Source organism: Oncorhynchus nerka, linkage group LG20 (assembly GCF_034236695.1).
Source record: "Oncorhynchus nerka isolate Pitt River linkage group LG20, Oner_Uvic_2.0, whole genome shotgun sequence".
Taxonomy (NCBI): Eukaryota; Metazoa; Chordata; class Actinopteri; order Salmoniformes; family Salmonidae; genus Oncorhynchus; species Oncorhynchus nerka.
In genome coordinates this window covers 39,128,248-39,146,315 of record NC_088415.1, presented here as the reverse complement: position 1 = coordinate 39,146,315, position 18,068 = coordinate 39,128,248, and the positions used below count along the sequence as shown (strand labels likewise).

Below are 18,068 nucleotides of genomic sequence, written 5' to 3'. Positions count from 1 at the left end.
GGACCGGACAGCATGCCCTCCAATTTGACACACTGAACTCTGTCTGCAAAGTAATTGGTGAACCAGGCAAGGCAGTCATCCGAAAAACCGAGGCTACTGAGTCTGCCGATAAGAATATGGTGATTGACAGAGTCGAAAGCCTTGGCAAGGTCGATGAAGACGGCTGCACAGTACTGTCTTTTATCGATGGCGGTTATGATATCGTTTAGTACCTTGAGCGTGGCTGAGGTGCACACGTGACCGGCTCGGAAACCAGATTGCACAGCGGAGAAGGTACGGTGGGATTCGAGATGGTCAGTGACCTGTTTGTTGACTTGGCTTTCGAAGACCTTAGATAGGCAGGGCAGGATGGATATAGGTCTGTGATCGATACTACAAGTTATTTCTCCCTGGCCCATCAAAATAAACTTCACTTTCTTTTACAAGTTTTAACTAGCGCCATGCTGCTGTTGTTGCCAGCTATCAGGACAACCGACTGAACCGAATCCATTCGTCTCCACACTGTTGACTAGTCGTGTGTGCCACAGAAAGTTTATGACTCTAGTGACAAAATTAAGGAATTTAGAAGGGGGGTGGGGGGAGATTTTGGCAGGCAAGAAAATGGCCTTGCCGAAATCCTCTCTCCCCCTTCTAATTTCCTTAAATTTTGTGGCCAGAGTCAAATACTTTCTGTGACTCACACTACTAGTCAACATGAGCTACCAAAATGATTCTGAAGTGTGCCAGGCCTTGCAGTCCCAAGATGGAAGGAGGAGCTTTGGGCAGGCAATAAAATGCGTCCCCCCCCCCGCAATAAACATTTCAGAACAACTACTAGTCGAATAAGACATGGGGGAGATGAAGAATTTTGGCAAAGAGATTTATTTATAGACTAATACACTTTTCAAATAGCCAAACCGAAAGCTGCAGACAATACTAGTGAAATCTCAACTAGCAAGCAAGTCGCAGCAATGAAGAATTGAGTGTGTGCGCGTTCACGAGAGGGGGGGGGGATTCTTGCAGGGGGAGATTTTCGGCACAATAACGGCACAAATGACAAATTAAGCACTGAATAGGTAGTCTAGACTCTAGCTAACCTCCATATACAACAATATCCACACAAGCCACACATCATGAATTAAAAGATTATCAATATTATCTATATTATTAAGTTATTATTTAAAAGCATTGAAGATGTATCACAATCAGTAGAAACAATCAATATAGCAGATTTACAGCCATCATCAACATCAATGATCAGCTGACAGTTTACCCTCTTTTCCTGATGTCAATCATGTCTAACTACCAATCATATCTGTAACTGTCAATCAGAACTCATTTTGAGCACCTGCCCCCTGAAAGGTCCATGCACGGCCCTGCTGCTAACCGCCACAGCACGGTTAGGCAGTCAGTCAGTCCAGTATTAACTCAGAACTAAAGGCCTAGCTATCGGCCTGAACAGTCCCAGACCTACAAAGGTTTAAATTAGCTTCATACGACTATGGTACAAACCCTTTGGAAAACACATGAAATAGTTATCTAAGCCTATCCTCAGTACAGGTAGTGTTAAGTAATGTGATGATGACTCTACTCGTAGACAGCTATAGTAGGTAGTGTCAGTACCAGACTTTCATGGGACACCTGGATGTACTCAGTGAATTATTGGACAGGTGAACTTGACTAATGCTACGCCAGGGCGCATGTCTCATGCGGTGACTGGAACAGACTCACAAATGCCTCTGGGGCGCTGAGTTACCGCAGAATGGAACGGTTATAATACTATGAAGTAGGACCAAAGGAAGAGCTATAAAGACCAAGCACTTTCAAATAAAAATGGAGAAATAACGTGAGGAAAGAGACTGCAGTCCAGTTGACTGACTCTCTATCTCCCCTTCTCTCCCTCCCCGTTGCCAAAAGCAGCTCAGTTCAAAGGGTTTGTTCAAGCTCCTTAAAATACTCTTAAAATGAAATGTAAAAAGTTGAATGTTTCTGTTCGGAGTCAAATGGCTTCTTTGATGAGTTCATTTAAAACCACATGGGATATAATACAAAGTGTATTTTTAAAAAGCTCTAATCATGTCTAAAACGTTTATGCAATGCAGGCAATCGGAGTGAAACGCAACAAGAGGTAATAAGAAGAGATGGGACTGCTGCATAACTGGCCTGCTTCATTAGCGCCCCCTGCTGACTAAGACCAGATCTGTCACAGACAGGAGACATGGACATTTCCCTGCTGCTCTGTCTGCCAACTGAAGACAACATTAGCACAAGTGAGAGAACAAGGGTTTGCTGTGCCATCCTCTGAAATATACGAGTTTGTCAACCGACTGGAGAGATGTAGATGATTAAATGGAAATCAGACAGAAAAAGGCAGCAAAGAAGAAGAGTGGGGGAGAGATTTGAGGCTGGGACAGGGCTGTTGCTTGCAGTTGAAAACAAGGCTTCCCTCCCTCCCGTCCATCCCAGTCACCAGCGAGCTTCTCAATCCTCCCCTGCTCCTATCCCAGTCCAGTCCCCATAACTAACAGGCCTCGTCTTAATCTCCTTACATAACGTCAGCCCGTGACCTCGGCCAAGGAGACGGGTTGCGTCAGTCGGACAGGCTTAGTCCCAAATGAACTCCCCTCCTCCCACCGGTGCACAGATCAACACACACACACGATGTAGACCAGGGATGTCAAACAAATTTTGTCTGTGGGTCGTATTCAGTCTTCGCCAAGGTCCGAAGGGACGCACTGATTAGAAAAATATATAAACAATAGTCCTCTATCCATCTCTTTTGGAATTTTCGATGCTCCATGACTATCCAGCTTTGGTTTCGGCGATTCTTAGTAACGTGGAAAAAGTGAAGACACTGTATAATATAGGTCCATTATCATTTCTACAGTTTTGATATGGTTTTAGTCTTTTCAATGTAGACAGAGGGTTGTTTTTCCCTGGTAGAAAAAAATGATACAATAAAATAAAAAAAAGTTTACTCAAACCACCCGGGGGGCCTGAATGGGCCTGCAGGACTTGAGTTTGACACACGATGTAGACACTTCACCCACTGTGTACGTTCACTGGCTCTTGCTCAAATTTTACAAACAAAATCCTAAAAGGCCTGTAGAAGATCCTTGTTGCCTGTTATAACACGAGCAGGGCAGGAAAAAAGCGATGTACAGTAGTAGTGTTTCTATCACCCAGGGAAAGGAGGGGCGGGACGGATCTGCCCAATAACGTGTGAAGCCGAAGAGAGGCTAAGAGACTGAAGCTACTACAGGTTCATCTCTCCAGCTCTCCTTGTGCCTTAACTTCCTTATACGATTTTGCAACAGAGAATTGCTTGAACTAGCCTTGTTGTCGATAACTCTCCTTCCCTGTGCTGTCTTGTCTTTATTCCCTAGCTTTGTGCTCTTTTCCATTAATTCTCTCTATTATTTTCCCCTCTTTCACTCCAGTCCATCATTTCAATTTTTTGTTAAAGAAAGGGACCGGTTGCTCGGTCACAGAAACTGAGGGTGAAACACATCTTATCCAGATTGAGAGAAAGGGCTCCTGTGAAGTGGACCGTTTGGGGGAGAGCCGAGCGACCAGACAGAGACTGCTTTGGTTCATCTGGCCGTCTGGCTATGGTCCTGTTTTCAGAAAGCAGCCGCTTCAAAGGAATAATTCCTTTCACAGTCTAGTGGCCAGACACACTGCCTCACGCCTCGTACCCTTTTAACACCTAACAGAAGAAAAGGAGTCTCTCCCTAATCAGGTTGTATGTAGCGGGACCTCACCATAGAGCTTCAATATTCTAGATACCTTTACAAGGGTAAAGGTCTTATGGGGTCAAGCTGGACCTCGTGTAGCATACGAGTTCTGTCCAAACTGACAATCTAAATGAAATAAAGTTACACACTGAGCTCTCCTCACTGTGGATTTATTTGATAATGATTTGGGCTCAATGAATCAGGCTCAAAGGGATAATCCCTAACTGACTGGCCCATCCAAGGATGTGAATCTTACCTTCGAGGCCTGTCGACGGTCAGGGCACTCAGGATGCTGGCACACCACCCAGTCCTCCTCCTGAACAGGCTTCTCGTCTGGAACACACAGCAGAGGAAAGACCATGAGAAACACACACCTCGGTAGAAGATCACACACACAGACCAAATAAATATGTCACCCTCGACCACTGCTACTCTAACTTCCGCGATGCATACAAAGTCCTCCCCCGCCCTCCCTTCGGCAAATCTGCCCACAATGCCATCTTGCTTCTTCCGTCTTATAGGCAGAAACTCAAACAGGATGTACCAGAGCATCCTGTCGGGCTGTATCATAGCCTGGTACGGCAACTGCACCACCCTCAACCGCAAGGCTCTCCAGTGGGTGGTGCGGTCTGCACAACGCATCACCGGGGGCAAACTACCTGCCCTCCAGGACACCTACACCACCCGATGTCACAGGAAGACCAAAAAGATAAATCAAAGACAACAACCACCAGAGCCACTGCCTGTTCACACCGCTACCATCCAGAAGGCGAGGTCAGTACAGGTGCATCAAAGTTGGGACCGAGAGACTGAAAAACAGCTTCTATCTCAAGGCCGTCAGACTGCTAAACAGCAATTACAAACTCAGAGAGGCTGCTGCCCACATTGAGACCGAATCACTAGTCACTTTACACAATGCACTCTAAATAATGCCACTTTAATAATGTTTGCATATCTTACATTACTCATATCACATGTATATACTGTATTTTATAGCATCTACTGCATCTTGCCTATGCCGCTCGGCCGTCGCTCATCCATATACTTACATGTACACATTCTCATTCACCCCTTTAGATTTGTGTGTATTGGGTAGTTGTTGGGGAAATTGTTAGATTACTTGTTAGACATTACTGCACTGTCAGAACTAGAAGCGCAAGCATTTCGCTACACTCACATTAACATCTGCTAACCATGTGACCAATAAAATCTGACTTGAAAACATACTGTAAACCCATCAGGCCTGAGAATGCTCTATATATAGGGTGTAAGAGTTCAATTGAAAGACCGAGAAAACGGCATTGTTGCCAAAAGGGTCCAGACATGACAGAGCTGTACTGCAACAACTTTCCAAGAACCTTGGAATAGCAGACCTGTCCACAGTGACGACTGTGTCTCTCCCACTCTTTCTTATACTCCATCGTGAGTATATAACATGTTAAACAACAGGCTCCAGGATCAATGACGAACATCCTATCTAGCCAACTAGAATCAATGTAAAGACAAAGTGGTGAGTGGCTAGTGCCAGCCAAAAGTGGTTTTGAATGAGAAGCACACAGACTACAGAAATCTCAATATCAAAACGGATTCCTTCACAAAAACACAGGAGCAACCAGAAACTAAAACATACCCAGTTCTGAGCCCAAAAGTTAACTCGGTTTGTACATGAGCTACAGAGAGAGGACCTCAAACGTACCTATTAACCTTCTTAAATGAGACAAAACAAGTCTTAAACCCCACTCACGCCAAGAAACAGGTCTGGATCAAGGGCTGCGATACAACTTACTAAAATCCCCCAAAACACACCTGTTGCTCTTCCACTACAGGCATGGCACAAGGCAGGGATAGCAGCAGGGCAGGGGCAATCCCTCCCAGAGTCTGTCCCTCCTGCCTTGCCTGGGAGCAGGCCGAGACGTGCTCTCACTCATCCTGGGCCTCTGCCAACACCACCTCTGTTAATGACTCCTTCTAGGTTTACAGGCAGCACACTGCGCAGGGAGAAACACATTTTTATTCCGATTTTTTTCTTCCTTCAGAGGCACTTTTCCTCAAACTACAAGTCTTTTATGACACTTGTCTAGTCCTAAAGGCAACAATTTTGCACTGCAGAACTGTTTTCGGCCAGTGCAGAGGAAATGGAAAAGCTCCACTATGAGGTCCGCAGAGGCACCCAGCCACAGAGGTGACCCAAGCTCCAGGTAATGGCCGACCAGGGGTCTGCTTCTTGATCTCTGACCCCTGACCCTGTAGCAACACTCTCTCACCTGTGAAGTTCATGATATTCTGTCTCTCATATAGCTAGCTGCCTATACCTCTGTGTACCATACCTTTACTATGGGACTCTTCCTCCCGCCCTCGGCCTTTCCCCCTTTGGTCTCTCCAGCTCACTCGCCTCCCATCACCGTCTCTCCTGCTTTGGATCACTTTGTACCCTCGTACTCCACTTTTCCCTTTCTCTGCCTATTTGCCCCTCACCGCCTGTGTGTCTCTGATGAACAGGAATTCCTGAACTCAGCACTGCTGATTAAGCCAAAAACAAACAAACACAAGGCCACATGTGACAGCAGACAATGAGTTGATGCACACCAAAGAGACAGCAGAGCGTTCAGACTGCACAGCCTTTCCCTTGCTCTCTCTACAGCTTCCCAGTGCCTCAAGTCGGAGGCATAACGTCAATAAACAAGACACAGCATTGAGTGGCAAGCAAGTCACTTTCATACAGCAATAAATAGAAAAGGGATGTGTAAGGCCATGATAATGAAAACGGGATATTTTGTACCATGGCCACAACTGGCTGAAGACCCCCGTAGCCCAGTCCGATCCTGTGTGCTGTAATCAACTCTTCCATCATTGTCAAGTCAAAGGCCAACATCATGGTCAAAAGGAATTGGATAAAGCCCTTCGAGTAGACCACCAGGCTACTAACTCTACCTCACTCCCTCGTTCACCCATAAACCTTACATCACCTCATTCTCCCTCAGACCCGCACAGCCTCACCAGCACAGCTCCATGTTTAGGCAGAGCGAGGCAGAGCCAAGAGTACGTTTCGCCGCAAGCCTTGAGCACACTTTTATACGGAATGTTAAGAATGCCTCAGTCCTGCATTCAATTTGCTGAGCTTTGCCGTGGCACATCGGGCGTCTGAGGCTGAGCTATTCTCTGTTTGTTCCGTTTTATTCCCCCCTCTCTCATTTGAAAGGGGATCGAGGGAGGGCGATTGTCTGAGCCGGTTGCACACAGGCCAGGAAAAGGATTATTATGCAATGGCCGCCGTCGACCGTCTCCTAGAAGACAAAAGACAGATGGCAGATGGAGAGCTTGCTGCCCTGCCAGGGAACAAGGTGTTTCCTAGGCCTGGGGCTGGCAGAGATGTGTTTCACTCTATTGCGCTGCATGTGTCAGCATAGCTTATTTCAGTGTCAGAGGCGGGCTGGAAGGCACTGGGAAGGAACTCCGCATCTGCGCCAAATTGTCCCAGCAAGAAGCCCCATTACAAAAGAGATTAATTGTTAAGATGTCTTAACACTAAAGAGCATCTGCTATAAAAACACAAACACCTTTTCCCGGCGCTACCACTGTGTGATGTAACTGGGGAGGCAAAGATGAGGATGGGAAACGTGATTTGGGGACTTCCTTACAGGCTGCCCCCAGGTGGTAAGGGTAGGCAACAACACATCCGTCACACTGACCCTCAATACGTGGGCCCCTCAGGGGTGCGTGCTTAGTCCCCTTCTGTACTCCCTGTTCACCCACTGTTTGGCCACACACAACTCCAACACCATCATTAAGTTTTGGGACGACATGACTGTGGTAGGCCTGATCACCGACGATGATGAGACAGCCTATTAGGGAGGAGGGCACTAAGGACCAATCATAATTCAAACACGCCAACACAGTTCTGAAAAGGGCATGACAATGACTCTTCCCCCTCAGGGGGCTGAAAAGATTTGGCATGGGCCCTCAGATCCTGAAATAGTTCTACAGCTGCACCATTGAGAGCATCTTGACTGGCTGCATCACCGCTTGGTATGGCAACTCCTTGGCATCCGACCCTAAGGGTAGTGCGTACAGCCCAGTACATCACTGGGGCCAAGCTTCATGCCATCCAGGACCTCTATACTAGGCAGTGTTAGAGGAAGGCCCTAAAAATTGTTAAAGACTCCAGCCACTCAAGTCATAGACTGTTCTCTCTGCTACCGCACGGCAAGCGGTACCTGAGCACCAAGTCTGGGACCAAAAGGCTCCTGAACAGCTTCTACTCCCAAGCTATAAGACTGCTGAACAGTTAACAAAATGGCTACCCTTTCTATTTGCATTGACTCTCTTGCACACTCATTGGATTTTACCCACACACATACTACACTGACACTGCAACACACACACACACACATATTAGCACACTTTCACACACACACACTGCTGCAACTACTCTGTTTATTATATATCCTGATTGCCTAGTCACTTTTACCCCTACCCACATGTACAGGGCTCCCGAGTGGCACAGCAATCTAAGGCACTGCACCTCAGTGCTAGAGGCGTCAATACAGACCCTGGTTCGATTCCAGGCTGTATCACAACTGGCCGTGATTGGGAGTCCCATGGGCGGGGCACAATTGGCCCCAGCGTCGTCCGGGTTTGGCCAGGGTAGGTTGTCATTGTAAATAAGAGTTTGTTCTTAACTGACTTGTCTAGTTAAATAAAAATTTAATAAAACATTACCTCAATTATCTCACCCCTGCACCCCTTACCCCTGCACAATGACTCGGTACTGGTACTCCTTGTATATAGTCTCGTTATTGTTATTTTATTGTGTTACCATTTTCTTTTTTAATATTTAAAAAAAAAAAATAATTCTGCATTGTTGAGAAAGGGTTCGTAGGTAAGCATTTCACCTTCTACACCGGTTGTATTCGGCGCATGTGACAAATAAAATTAGATTTGATTAATTAGACCGCCACCATTATTGAAACCCTGGCACTCTTGTAGCCTGGTCCAGATATGTTTGTGGTGTCTTGCCAATTTCATAGAAGTTGGCAAAACCGCACAAACAGATCTGGGACCAGGCAAGTACTCTTGTACACTCGGCAGAAATGGTGGCCTGAGCGGAGCAGCTGGGGCTGCCTGGCTGGGCCTTGTTATTCCAGAACAGCAAACGACGGACCAGCTGTTATTAATGGAGCAGCATATTCAGTGGCAGTCAGTGGGGCCTGAACAAAGTCATCCTGTTGATGTTGTTTTACCCCTGTAGTGGCACACACACACACACATCTAAAAACACGGCCACACAGTGCTTCCTCCACTACCAAAGTCCCCAGCAGAGCACAACAATGAGAAACTATTTAGAACAGAAGAGAGGCAGATAGTGGAGGGTGGATCACTATTTGGATGCAGGAAGAAAAAAATGTATTTCACCGATTTGTTTGAGTTTCAGGCTGCGCCTGGATAACAGTATACAACAACGTAGTTGAAAAGGGGAAATACATTTTTAGTTCAATCGAATGTTGAAAGAGACATAACTGACAAATAAACAAATAAAACATTTAAAAAGTGCCAAAAACACCACAAAACTGAAAGCATAATTCTGTCCAAAGTAAGAGTATTAGTGCACCAGCTTATAATACTCTTATAACCATATTTAAGAGTGTCATGTGGGGATCATTCATTACATAAGCAGAATGTTTGAATGCCTTAATGTCTAACTGAGCAGCACCATACAACACCAGGTCATTTCAGTTGATTATTTAATGTGATTTGATTCCGTGTCGGGGCAAGTGCTATGGGATGAAATGGCACAGAGCGAAAGGGTGGAGAGGTATGTTCCTCCGTTATTGGGGCCTGCGTCCTGATTATAGGTTAAAGAATGCTACAGTAGTGTGTACTACATTCAGGGGATAAGGGGAGACGGAAAGGACTGCCCAAGCCACAACCCCACAGTCTTAGAAAACAAAATGGCTACCTAAAATTCTCTTCTTTAAGTGTCCCTCAGCTGACCCTGTAGTAGAACCCTTTTTGGTTCCAGGTAGATACTTTTTTTTTGCAATAAATATTTATTAGATTTTTTAAGAGTGCGCAGTCCCCTAGGCAACCCTTACCCCAGCCTAGTTGAGAAATGTTTTCAGTAGCAGTAGAGTTGAGGATTAATTACAAGGACTGTGGGACCAGGTAGGGATCAAAGACCTGCCGTTCAGTTCTATCTGTGGCAGTCAGACATTCCACTTCTTCTAGAACACAAAGGTCTACTCTGCAGACACCTGAAGCTGCCCAGCGACTCAACAGACAGAGCAGAGGCAGACCTCCAAGAAACTGCTGGCCTGGCTAGGTCTGGGAGGATTGGATAAGAGCATTCCTGTAGCCAGCTCTAGCCCAAAGTTATTACATCCCTTTTCCCTTTCACTAATGGCATAGAGGGCAGTGGACGGGGGAAAGCAGAAGCACTGAGTGGAGAAAGACAGTAACGCAATTCAGCTGTCCTAGTGTCAGTCCCAAAAGGCACCCTATTCCCTATATAGTGCACTACTTTCGACCAGAGCCTAGTGAAAAGTAGTACACCTTATAACAAAATAGGGTGTCATTTGGAACGTCGACCAACAGTATGCACTCACTCCTTCTTCTGTGGTAAATATTTCATCTCCACAGCAGCAGCTGTTCCTATCCCCATTCGCTTCTCGGCTACTCTCATTTGAGGTGCTCTCTATGCCAGGTCACTGAGTGTCGAGTGCTTTCCACGGACTGAACGGAAGAAGAGAGCAATGGAAAGAAAAGAAAAAGCTTTCCATGATGGTGCTGAAATTCTGGAGGTCAGATCTCTGATGTATAACCACATGGCATCGCCATCTGCTAGCAGAGCAACCGGCTACATTTCATTCTTCAAGTTGGTCAGTGTCATATGACAACGTGGCTGATTCAGATCAATTATACAACATCATAGGCCTAATAGTAAATGTCAAATGCTAGGCTTCATGGAGTCAGTTACCATGATCATCTTCCAATGGAATCAAATTCCCCCTGCCCGTGCCATTCAGTCTAAATGGAAGTAAGCATGCAATAAACATGTTATTACTAACATACCACACAATCAGCTAGGTCAAAGGTCCAGCCCTTGAATATATAATCGGATGCGTGTACTTATCCCGTTCGCTCGATCCTAATGCTTACCGCACAGATCATGGATGACGTCCAGAGAGGAAGACCAGGAGTAGTGCTCTGCCACCTGCTCGGTGAGGTAGGAGGGGAGGGTCTCCAGCTCATACGCCCCCCTCTTCTTCCAATACAGGAACATGGTAACCAACCCCAGAGTCTCCCTCACTCTCAACCCTAACTATGGACCTTAACTCTTCAACCTTACCTAAACAACCTACAAATCCTGTCCCCCGATCACTGTACTCGACTGACACTAATGCCACACCGACATTATGCATTATTTTACCCACAACTACCTACATCTTCCCTTCCTTGCTACATCAAACTCATCTCGGAATCCATCTTCAGACTCCAACTCTCCAATGTAGTCCAACTCTTCAAATCTGCCAACAGCTCATTCAACTTCATTCAAAAAAATTGCACCTGCAAAACTAGGCTATATTACCTCATCCCGCTCAACCACTAAACACTTGCTTTGAACCTTCTCTCCAAGCCATGCACCAGAGCTCCTCGCTCCATGTCCAACTAGGCATAAATGAGTCAAGATTTCCATTTTAACTGGGTTTTTCATTAGCTCTCTGAAGAAACCAAACCACCGTCTTGGTTTGAAACAGTCTGATCCCTAACATTAAAACAGACAGCTCTGACACCTGACTTATCAACACCCTCCAGGATCTGGATTGTAGATACAACCCAGCAGAAGAAGACAGGTCTAAACCCTCCACTCCAACTGTGCTCTGGTTTCAACACCTTGAAGAACCTAACGTATCCTCATAATCCCCCCCCCCAAAAAACAACTAAAATGTTCTCTCTTTGGTCTTGGTAACTTGTCTCTTCCGGTTGCTCCTTCAGCCCTCCTGAAGGCAAGGTGTTATATAAGCATCCAAACAAAGAGAAGTCCCCTTCCGTCATCCCCTTCAAAGCCATTCGCTTGAGCTCCTGACTTTACTGTCGATGTCAAAACAAATCACTTCTCCTAAAATCTCACGCAGTTCCATCTTCCCAAGGTAAAAGTGCTTTGTTACTGCAACCTAGTGATAATTATGTTGTCATCATCCTCCCTTTCTCACCGACCTTCAAAAACTTCTCCTGTGCGACAAGCCGACAAGCTGTTGAGTGTCATAGCCTGTGTAGGATGTATGGATGATAGGGGGGGGGGCATTCGACCCACTCCACTCCGTCAGACAAGCAATGTATTCATACAGAGGTGCATTGCTATGCATGCTGGGATTGGCAGTCTGGGGCCAATGGCTTTCTCACTGGTAAACACAAAGATCTCTTTTAAATTTACTCCTACACAGAGAGCAGAACTTTCTTTATGTTTTGGGCAAACTGTAAAAGCCTGAAATATTTCTGCATTAATTAGGCTGGCTAGAACCTTGTTCTGTCTGTCTCTGGAAAGATTGATTATTTTCTTCATGAATGCAACAAGTCTGTGATGGCTATGTTCAGCTATTTCTGCGGAGGTACAGTAGTACAATACAGAGACATTGGGGAACTGTTTCTCAGAGAGAGAGAAGACAGACATAGTAAAAACCAAGGCCCTTTTGCAACAACAACAAAAAGGCCACATACAGACAGAAGATGGAACATTTCCGCTCTGCAAATCGAGGATGGTTTAAAACCACACCCGTAAGTCGTCAAATCCATTGACAAAACATTTTCTCAACGTCGCTCAAAAAGGTTGATTCGCTGTTATTATACCTCTGTAATAGGAAAATGGAATGAAATACCGTGAGAGCGCACTGTGCTAGCCATGGAAGGGAGGGACAATGTCACACAAAGACCCAAATGTCCAATTTTGGGATGACAAATTAGAGGGTAGGATGGGAGCCGATCTGCTCTGCCGCTCGGGGCTTTGCAGACATGTGGTAATCATCTGGAACAGCTTTGAGTGCACTGCTGCTTGCTATTTAATGATGAGACCAGTCATGGGCTACAGCATGACAACTAGTGCCTGCTGCAGCATAAGGGCCTATTTTCAGCCGCCTCCTGCAGAAACAAACGGAACTACTAGAGGAGGCATTTAGACAAGTAGTCTCCCATCCCTTTCATCATCTCCCAAACAACCTATACAAAGAAAACTGTATTTTGAAGGGGACATGTCATTACTCTGCAAATTACATCCAATCAGATTGCCCATCCAGTCTTGTAGTTGAGAAACACACATTATTGAATAGTAGCTTGGTCCAGGGGAGTAAAATGAAAATCACTCATACTAACTACCAGGTATATAGTCTATATGAATCATCTCCTCGGTAAACTTTGAAGTATTAAAAATGGGGAGTTTGGGGAGGAATGAGTTTGATTGAGTGTGGGTACAAAACTAACTGGGGGAGTGTGTGTGTGTGTGTGTGTGTGTGCGCGCCGGAGGAGGAGTGTGTGAGTGAGAGTGTTGACAGAGGGAGTGCAGTCGAGCCGAAGGACTTGTGCGTGCCCATGTTGAGGAGGTTTGGGGTTATATTTAGAAAGGTGGCCCATCATAAAGGGACTGGTTAACTCTTCACCACCCAGGCCAGCTGCAAAGAGCAAGCGCCATGGAATCGAAGGGAGGCCTATCCTATCCGAGCATCTGAACACCACGGAACAAACAACAGTCAATAGTACATCCAATGGCTTCGTCCTTCAGGGGCAGAAATGTGTTTTGACGTCTAGTATTAAGATGAACGTTCGGACCAACAACAAACAAAAAAAGTGTGCTGAACTCAGATACACTAAGAAACAGGAAGCTTGTCTGTCCAGGAGAAAGCATTCTGACTGCTGCGTGCAGAGACAGGCCTGTGTTGCCTTCTATTGACTCTGCTCATAAAGAGCAGCAGCGCATCCACTGACTCCACACGCAGAACTAGTGATGCAGATAAAAACTTTGCATCCTGGTCTTTGTTGTGCTTCTACATCAATGAGCATGTGCTGTGCCGTTCAGAGACAATGCAACAGGGCTTTGGCACGGCGAGGCAGCCCTTTCCAATGGATACGCTATAGAGAGCAACCCTCCCATACACACGCAAACGCGCCAAAAATGACTTCATTTGTAAACGTAAATATATTCAAAATACATTCATCCCAATCAAAGACACCAGTACATCAGCTACCCCACGATTCATGTGCCGCAAAAATAAAAGGGTGTGATTGTGTGTTCATTCCCGCAGAGAAAATTGCTATCAGACATGCAATTTAAAAAGTCCATCTTGAAACCACCAGTTAAGAGGGACAAACAACTGGTATTGCTTCCTTCAGCTTGTTGATATGAAGAATCCTTTAATTGAAACGGCATGGCTGAAATTGCAGTGGGTCTACCCTCTGAAATCCTCGCAGAAATCAAAACACTCATTCTCAGAGTGAAAATACGGTTATTGTCAGGAGGGCTCTAATGTTTATAAACAGTCATTTGGGCGTGTGTGTGTGTGTGTTTGTTTATAGAGGGACACTCTGAGGTAAACATTACCTCCAATATCTACTAACTTAATGAAGCACCATGTGTATGGCCTTAGGCTAGCCCCTTGTAATTATCCACTCGTTTCTGAAGAGCAGGGAAGCCACAGGTCCAATTTAACAGGGTGTGGTTCTCTCCAAGAGCCGTAGAGAATGACGGTTTAGAATTAATAGTGACCATCGACTCATTTGAAATGCATTACCCAAAGTGTGGTAATTAAAACAAGTTTTTATGTGCGTCCATAATGAGCCTGAACCAAAACAATACGAAATGCTCAGCAGGACAGATTGAGCACAGAACAGGACCTATAGGACTCAAATGCACATATTAAATGTAGATTGCTCCATTACTGAATTAATAGACTTAAAATCAGGATGATCTGGCACAAAACTACAACTCCGACGAGAGAATCTGATAACAAACTGCATCGTAACACACAATAGCCTCTGCTATCGAATAACGCATGTCCCATCTGACTGAAAGAGGTTGAGTGTCTCTACCTCCCTGAGGGTAAAAGGCTGTGTCACTGTGTCACCTGTAACTCCAACCCAAGATCCCCCAGTCACAGGTCTGCGTCTCTGAAGAACATCCCAGCTAAAACGAGGCTAATAGGGTCATTCCATTTGATTTCAATTACTTTTTGATCGCACCTCTTTTGATTTGAATGATTCTTTCTATACATATTTGCCAAAGGTCGAAGGGGTCAGAAAGTAACATTTTTGGACCTGAATGCAAAAACATTTTAGGAGATAGGAGATGCTCAAAGTTTTGCATCCCACCATGACACATCCATGCTAAATATAAATGATTGATATCATTTAAAATCTTAAAAACAGGGTTGACAAAGTATATTATACATTTCTTGAAAAAAGTTTAATCCATTTTTTTTTTTACTTTAACATAAATGATCTAAAAGCACATAAAATTCTTTATTTATTTATTTTTGCATACATTGTAGTTTAGACCCTATTTTACATCATCTGAGGTGTTTGTGTCGTGCCCACTATCAGATGCTCTTGAATACAGGCTAGCTGTCCAGGCTAGCTGTCCTGTACTAAAATGGGAATGGACAATTCAAATGGTAACAGAATGACACACATCCTTATTATCAAATGTTTTTATTTATTTTTTATTTACCCCTTTTGCTCCCCAATTTTGTGGTATCCAATTGTTTTTAGTAGCTACTATCTTGTCTCATCGCTACAACTCCCGTACGGGCTCCGATACACAACCCAACCAAGCCGCACTGCTTCTTAACACAGCGCGCATCCAACCTCAACCCGTTCAAGCCCAGGTTGGAGCGAGGAGAGGGACGGAAGCAATACTGTTACAAAGTCTGATCCCATATCCTACACCTCCCCTTTACCTTTTATAGGACTCTCCTGGGGAAACGGTTAGAGGCCTCAGGAATACTTACGTCTCCTTAATGCTCATCGTCTGTGCAACATGAGACAGCGGATGAATTATAATCACTTACAATGTATGACATATCCTTCACATTTAGTGGTGCTATCACACTGGCCGGCTAATTCAACTATTTGGGTGATGAACGGGTGTACACCGCAATAGTGTTGCAAATATAGAGTAATCTTGGGCTAGGGTTTCAATTATTTACATTGGACATACTATGGTTACACATATGGTTAACATATCTTTACCATACTATGATTTCTGCAGCCTTGAAAGGCACGTTTTGTTGTCATCAAATTACTGCCAAAAGTCAGGTGACCTATGCACTTCCAAATATGAAGTTGCAGGCTTGCCATATCTGTCATGCGCATCTCTCTCCTTATGTGCAAATCTTTATGGCAGTAAGTTTACTTAAGGCCCTCGATTTACAAATACAAATCAAAAAGCTGTTTGTGGATAGTGAATTGCATTTGTGGATAGCGATTTACATTTGTGGATTGGTCATTTACATTTGTGGATTGGTGAGTTACATTTTTGGGAAAGTGATTTACAGTTGTGGATCGGTGATTTACATTTGTGAATACATTTAGCATGATATTGATCTCATAGTCTTGACTGAGTCAACCTGGGAAAAGCTAGTTAAACTAGCTAATGTTAGCTAGCTAGGCTAATTGAGGCTGCAGTGCATGCGCTCTCATCCTACAGTTACAAATAACTCCATTCAGAATATTAAGTAGCAGCCTATTGTTGTAGTCTCTCCTTCACATTTGAATTAACTTTTAATTCAGTCATTTTAATTCCATCTGCCATCGATTAGATAGTTGCTTACATTTTGACACACACAGAGGCTCTCTGACTGTAGCCTATTGCCACTTTGACGGCCAACAACAAGCCACATGCGCCACGCTCCACTCTCGTGAAAATCAAGAGCAGCACCATAAATGATAAAAATGTCTCTCTCAACTGCAGCTGTCGCGTTTGGCTCTGTACGGGCCCATCCGGACAAGTCAGTTAAAATGACACATACCCGAGACAATCATATCAGATCTGACCCAGACCTGTGACATCATTTTGAATTCTGGATCCGCTCAGGTACCAGATCGAGTCTCGGGTGTTCCGGTACCAGTGCATCCGTGAAGACCTCTACATGGATGTCTCATGGTAGAGTGTGGTATGCAAAATGGGGCAACTTTGAGTACCTCCATCTCCTAAACGTTTGGCATTCAGTTCCAAAAAGTAACTTTCTGACAACTTCTACCACAGGCAAATATGTATGGCAAGTTTTGTTCAAATACAAGGGGTCCGGTTAAAAAGTGATTGAAATCAAACGTAATGACTAAATAGCCCCACGATCTGGGTGAGACCTGACAACAGAACAACGACAGAACAATGTACTCATTTTTGGTTGCCCTGGCCTCCCATGTGTTTTAAAGAGCCCTTTGTAAAAGAGAGTGGGATGATGGGAAAAAAATATGTGCGAGGGCTGAGGGAGCAGGAGGGGGGAATGACCTCCAGCTGTGAGAGCAGGTTTATGTCTATGACTTCATTGGTGGACATGACACATCTGGGAATGATAACAGATGAAGCGAGGTAAAGGGCTGGTTTGCAGTGTAAAACCATACCACCTTTGCCACAACACTTGGTAGGCAGGCTACATCAGTCATTTCATCAACATTGAATTGTTAATAAATTGTTTCATATGTTGTTTTTCATCACATTAGTGGGTGACTGTCAATGCACCTAGATGGCAATCTAAACTGAACGCATCAATTTCAACTGTCAATACATTCTCTAGGGTTCCTCTACACAGACCTGTTGAGTAGGAAATGGACACACTGGTAGTCACATACTTTGGAGGCTCTGGAACAGATGGGTATCATGCAAAGAGAAAGCAATGGGTTTAAACAGTCACATACCCATGGTCAATCCTTTTCTGCAGTGGAAGAAAAGAGATTAAAAAATTTAAAAAATAACAGAACAAAGCACCACAAGAAGAAAAAAGATGGCGCCGGAGAGGATGGCTGATGTTGTTTGTATCTTATCTTTTCACTTATTTTTGTACATAATGTTGCTGCAACTGTCTCTTATGACCAAAAATAACTTCTGGACATCAGAACAGCGATTACTCACCACTAGGGTTGCACATTTTGGAGAATATTCAGAGGTGGAAACTTTCTGTGGGAATATATGGGAATTAATGGAAATGTATGCTAATTAATATTAATACCATTTAAATGTAGATGTTTTTTGCATTGGATATATTTAGCATGTCATATGGAGACAGAAACATAAACCTTTTACCTTATAAGTAGACATAATTGCAAATTATTAAATCCTTCCAATATAAATAAATAAATACAAATGTAGTT

At 44.4% G+C, this 18,068-nt stretch overlaps 1 protein-coding gene across 1 annotated transcript in view; it reads right to left on the bottom strand.

Annotated features, from left to right (window-relative positions):
- LOC115102480 (pleckstrin homology domain-containing family G member 5-like) overlaps window positions 1–11,951 on the bottom strand; it is a 52,369-nt gene extending 40,418 nt beyond the window's left edge. Inside the window, exons 1-2 of the mRNA XM_065005486.1 lie at window positions 10,872–11,951; window positions 3,973–4,049 (exon numbers count right to left, since the gene is read on the bottom strand). Of these exons, the coding sequence (XP_064861558.1) occupies window positions 3,973–4,049; window positions 10,872–10,995 (201 nt within the window). The 5' untranslated portion in view covers window positions 10,996–11,951. The remainder of the gene's footprint in view (window positions 1–3,972; window positions 4,050–10,871) is intronic.
- Between the last annotated feature and the right edge of the window lie 6,117 nt (window positions 11,952–18,068).